This window comes from Pteropus vampyrus, unplaced genomic scaffold (genome assembly GCF_000151845.1).
Source record: "Pteropus vampyrus isolate Shadow unplaced genomic scaffold, Pvam_2.0 Scaffold1688, whole genome shotgun sequence".
NCBI classification, from domain to species: domain Eukaryota; kingdom Metazoa; phylum Chordata; class Mammalia; order Chiroptera; family Pteropodidae; genus Pteropus; species Pteropus vampyrus.
The window spans coordinates 3,042-8,647 of NW_011890469.1; the positions used below are offsets into that span (position 1 = coordinate 3,042).

General features: G+C 37.0%; 2 protein-coding genes across 2 annotated transcripts in view; one reads left to right on the forward strand and one right to left on the reverse strand.

Moving 5' to 3' along the window:
- Positions 1-4,187, forward strand: part of LOC105310262 (TELO2-interacting protein 2-like) — a gene marked incomplete at its 5' end in the record, with an annotated part of 6,492 nt that extends 2,305 nt beyond the window's left edge. The window contains 4 exons of the mRNA XM_011386455.2: positions 37-224; positions 302-445; positions 2,224-2,386; positions 3,288-4,187. Of these exons, the coding sequence (XP_011384757.2) occupies positions 37-224; positions 302-445; positions 2,224-2,386; positions 3,288-3,392 (600 nt within the window). The remainder of the gene's footprint in view (positions 1-36; positions 225-301; positions 446-2,223; positions 2,387-3,287) is intronic.
- The window catches only part of LOC105310263 (protein MAK16 homolog), a 6,079-nt gene continuing 3,237 nt past the window's right edge, over positions 2,765-5,606 (reverse strand). Inside the window, exons 5-7 of the mRNA XM_011386456.2 lie at positions 4,978-5,110; positions 4,264-4,329; positions 2,765-4,103 (exon numbers count right to left, since the gene is read on the reverse strand). Of these exons, the coding sequence (XP_011384758.1) occupies positions 3,909-4,103; positions 4,264-4,329; positions 4,978-5,110 (394 nt within the window). The 3' untranslated portion in view covers positions 2,765-3,908. The remainder of the gene's footprint in view (positions 4,104-4,263; positions 4,330-4,977; positions 5,111-5,606) is intronic.

A 5,606-nucleotide genomic window follows, 5' to 3' on the forward strand; every position in this document is an offset into this window, starting at 1 on the left:
GATGAACTATAGTTCCTTTCCATTGCTCTCTCCTAGGCTGTGCTCCTGTGTCTGCTGGATTTATTCCCCGTCCTGGAGAAAGCCCTGCACTGGAAGGGAGATGCAGCCCGACCCACCACACACTGTGATGAGGTACTGCAGCTGATCCTTACCCACATGGAGCCAGAGCACCGCCTTCTCTTACGCAGGACCTATGCAAGAAACCTACCAGCTTTTGTGAAGAGGTGAGTGCCTGGGCTGCTGGTCTGCCCATACTCCCTGACTTATCTCTTTGGTGTCATATTTTCTCTTTCGTTTGTAGGTTGGGGATCCTAACTGTCCGGCACTTGAAGAGGCTCGAGCGAGTCATCCTTGGTTATCTGGAGGTTTATGATGGACCAGAGGAAGAGGCTAGATTGAAGATATTGGAAACTCTAAAACTTCTCATGCAGTATACTTGGCCCAGGTATAACAGCCAAGCAGACAGGTGTGCTAAGAGGGGCAAAACTCAGCCAATTTTCTCTTCAGAACTTGCCCAGATGCACATGCAGTACAGAAATTAAGTATATGCCATATATTTGAATACCTCCCATTTTTACATACCTATTGGATTTTGAACTGAGAAAATGGCATTTAAAAGATAAATTACACCCATTCTTGCTTCAGGTGTACATCTCCCTAAATTTATAATGCACATTAAATTTTAAAAGGCCATTTAGAAGTGCTACAATAAAGACATGCCTAACTTTGCTCACCTTAATGTTTTTAAATCCAGTTGAGAACAGAGCACTTCATATCACATTGTTGAACACCTCTAAGGGCAGTGATCAGGAAAGTACTAATTTAGGATATGACTGCTCAGGAAGCATTCCAACTTTGGCTTGAGGTTGGTGTTAGGAACAATAAACTGGAACCTAAACATGTGAGTCAACAAAAAGCTTTCTTGCATGGAATGGCAATTCAGTTAGAGTCCAATGCCTCAACAACACACATATCTATTCTGAATCATTCTCTTATTTCCTTACAATGTACCCAAAAAGCCTTCCCTTAGTTACATTTGTAACTGTTTGTATTTGTTTACATAATGTACGTCTCCCCAGTCTCCCCTTCTCAATGATAAGCTCTAGAAGGATGGAAGACCACTTTGGTACAACAACTGAGCATACCAAAGTTTACTTAGTACCTGGTATTAAGTACATTAATATTTGAAGAATGAGTGGACCTGGTATTAAGTACACAAATATTTGAAGAATGAGTGGACTAGAGTAGATGGATGAATGAAACAATCAGATTAATACTATCAGGCCTTTAGAGAGCAGAGACCAAGATTCCAAATAGGAGACTGATAAGCAAATAGAGGTTAGAAAATGAATGTCAAGTATGTGTGGAGGGGTGGGGCCTGGGAAACAACAAATTATATATTGAATGATGACAGGTGAAGGGCAGAGCAATACACGGATTAGAGGAAACCACTTATTTAGATGAAGGTAAAGGATGCAGACTTTTCTTCTAGTCATATTTCTGTCTAGAAATGTGGTTCATTATGCATATGTTCACACTACAAGTTAAATTACTTTTCAGCTTCCATTAGGCTTTTTAGTTTTTATTGCAGTAAAAAAAAAATGTATATTTGCTCTTTTATACAGTTCAGTAGCATTAAGTATATTCACAATTTTGTGCAACCATCACCAGTATCCATTCTCAGAACTTTTTTTTTTAATCAAGATAAAACCTTTTAGAAAGGCTAATAAGTAGAAGTAAATAGGCTGGGCTTAACTGATAATCCAGGATCTGGAATTAAATGACAGAAAATTCAAATTAACACAAGTTCCAGAAGCCAAGCTTATTTCCTTCATTTTATTTTTAACTTCCAGGGCCTAAGACTGCCTAAATTTAAAGGACTATGGGCCATCTCTTGTTCTCTGGCCAGAAGTATATGCCTGTGGCAAGGGGAGATCTCAGTTCTCTTCATGGAGGGGCTATTTCCTTATAGAACCCAAGCTGCAGTTGGGGCACAAGGTATTCTTAGGCCAGTAGTGTGTATGTGGGTGTGTATGCTGTTGGAAAAAATAGGGTTTGAAGAATCTGGAATCTAGTGTGTAGTCTTCGAGCTCTATGGTTTGAGTCATTTGACTTTTATTCCTTCATTTATGAAATGAGGGCTTTACACTAGTTGGCCTTTGAAGTTTCTCAGTTTAATATCCTGATTTAGAGTATGAACATAGTTTTTCTTCTTGATTCCAGAGTTTCCTGTAGACTTGTGGTCTTATTGAAGGCTCTCTTGAAACTGATATGTGATGTAGCAAGGGACCCAAACCTTACACCTGAGACTATTAAGAGAGCCTTATTAGAAGAGGCTACAGAGTGCCTGATTCTCCTGGACCACTGTTCTCAAGGTCAAGTAAAGGTAAGGGACAATCTGTTACTTGGTTTCATTTAGGCCTCATTGTCCTTATTTAATTCCTGTGGTTATAATTTACTGTTCACATGCCTGATCAAGTCTGTAAATTAACATGGAGGGTTCAGGTCTCCACCTCTGGAGCCCTCCAGCCTTCAGTAGTGTTTGAGCAATACCTTATTCTTTAAAGCACTCAGAATCATTCAGACCAAAAGGAAAGAGGAACAGCAAATGTCTCTTGGACGAGGACAAGGAATAGACAAAAGGATCATGATCAAGATTTAGTAAAATTTAAGTTCTGTTTGTCATTGAATTAAAAAAAAAAAGAAAAAAAAAATGAAATAATGGGCTATAAATCACCAAAAAGTAATAATATAGGTAGAGTAATTCAGATCAGAAATGTTTTTAATTTTTCAGGGACTACTGTGTTTTTCCATATTCTTATTCACATGGGAATGCTTTCTTTGGTCTCATATTACACAAAAGTTAACTTCTGAAAGCCATAGCATGTAATAGTTATATATTTACATATATTTAACAAACAATTGCCTTATTACTCCATTTAGAAATCTTCAATTGAAGGATGTAAGACAGCGTGAAAAGAAATTCATATCCTAAAAATATTTAGAGATAGTATATTTTGTTACTGTTTTATTAATTATTTAAATACTTCATCTTGGCTCTTTAATCTCAGGCAGTTTTCAAGCCCTAGATCCAATCTAATTCACCTTGGCTGAATGAGCCAGCAGGACTTTTCCAAGCATGCCAACAGTTTATGCAGTCATACTTGCTCTGTGAACTGTCCACTAGTGTCATCCATTCCTTCCTTAAGTATGGCACCAAGAAAGAAGAACCAAGGTAAAAGCGGGGGAAAAAAAAAAATCAAAGTGTGTTTGATTTCATGTTTCAGGGTCTCCTGGCCAAAATTCTCCAAAGCTGTGAAGACAGCAAGGTGGTGAACTGTATCAGAAAAGTGCAGCACGTTTCCGAAGGCACTCCCTATGGTGAAACTTAAGATCTGTATTACTTTCCTAAAAAGGAAAGCATATATATATATTTTTTGTATAAATGGAATTATTTAAGGGAAAAGGTATTTCTGTACTGAATGTTATATTTTAGATTCTTTTCCTTCTTTTCTTTTGCTCTCATAGAAGTAAGGAAAGGAGAACAAGAAAAAATTGAAGTCTGGACATTTCTAAATTAAGTTGGCGGGGGTGGGGCACTAAGGAAACGGTGTGTAGCATTTAAAATTTGGAAATATTTGCAACCACAGACTCATCTGTTAAGCTTCTTGGGCTCAAGCTGTCACTTCAATACATATGCCAAAGCTATAAAAATACTCTGTTTACAACTTAAGGATTTCCTCCACTCCCTCCCAGATTTCTTGCTCCACAGAAGTGACCTAAATATCAAAACCACAAATATTGTGTTAAATACAACATGAAGAGCAAAAACTGGAGGTATGTATGTGTTGAGTATAAAAGGAAGAAGTTCAAAAAGCTCAGTCCTGTTTATAAATGCCGAAGGGAAATTACGTGGTTTTGGCTTTGGTCACAGGCTCTGTCTCCTGCTCATATTCTATCTCCACATAGGCTCGTTTTCTCTGCAAAGGTCCTTTCAAGGGTATTTTGCCTTTGTGTTTGGCATCAAGGGCCTTTTCTTCTTCTTCACTGGAGGATTTATCATCCTGATCTTCATCACTGCTGGCATCCAGTTTATCCATATCCTAATATGGGGAAAAAAGACACTAGATTCATTGCCCAAACTCCACTGTCCTCTCAATTTTGAACAAACTAGAGAATTTATCTGCCTCTATGTGTTTGAAATCCCCTCTTTTCCCCGCATCTGAAGACCACCACACGATTTACCTATAACTCTTGCCTCACCTCAAAATCACTTATGTCACTGTCATCCACTTCATCATCTTCCACAAACTCTCTTTTTCCCACATCCTAAAATAAAACACAAATGTTAGGTTCAAAATACATAATGAAAATTCAGCTTAAATATCTAGATTGATTCTTTGATAAATACATGCATAAATAACCAAATAAAAATCTACTTACTAGGCAACCAACTTATTTCCAAGTTTAATACTTCTGAAATCAGTATATAGGATTTACAAACAATTCTTTGTATAGTCAACTATTAATTTCAAATATCAAAAAATAGTTTAATAGGCAAAGTATGCCAATGTACCCATGTGAGTATCTATTTCCTAAATCTACCCTTTTCCTAAACATACTATCACTCAGGTACCTCTCATGTTAACAGTAAGATCAAACCCTCTGTAAATTTCAGTAGGTTCCTTAATGGTATACTCCATCAGCTAAGGAAGTTTCTTCATTTGTCACCTTGCAGGAAAAATTTTAGAATGCCAATCAGTAAGATTAAAATTGTCAATGCATAGCCTGTTGACTAAATTTAGAGAACCAAGTGGCCACTGCTAGACCTGAATTAATCTCATGATAGAAAAATATGGTCAAATAATTATTTTTGTTTGGGGGACTGAAAATAATATTCTGTCTCTCAATTACATTAAAATAGATGTAGTCCTATAGATTTCTGCTTGACAAAGCAAAAACACAAACAAAGCTTACTTCATCATCCTCATCATCTTTTTCCTCGGCATCAGAAGAGTCACTCTCTGCCTCCTGCTGTTCCAGGGCCTTGTCGAAGGCATGAATAGGGAAGTTGTAGATGTCGCCATACTGAAGAACATAAACAGATTGGCTTTAACTACGTTTGGGTCTTACACTTAAAGATCATTATCCGACAAGCATATTATTTTTCCTCAGAAAAATGAGAATACCTAATTTGATAAGTAATATTTCTATACTGTTTTCAAGCCTACGCTAGCAGTGTCTTTAAAAAGCCCCTTTTTTGTCATTTAAATCATCAGTGGTTAACACCAAACTGACAACTTTTATGAAGGATAGAAACAGATCATTAAAGCTTAATAGTCTATAAAACTCACAGATTAGAACAAATGTAATTTTCCTGACGAAGGAGGAATAATGAAAAAAAAATCATCCATGTCGTCTCTGAACGGCACTAAATCTTAAAAAGAGAATAAAAGTTCATTTTAAAGAACCTTCAAAGAGGAGGATAAAAGGCAGGAAGATCAGAACTGTACGGTTTTTATACAAAGACCTGGAATTGTTGCATTTGGGAACAGGAATTGGGAATAAAGGGAAAACGTCTCATGACTATAGTATCAAGGATAAAA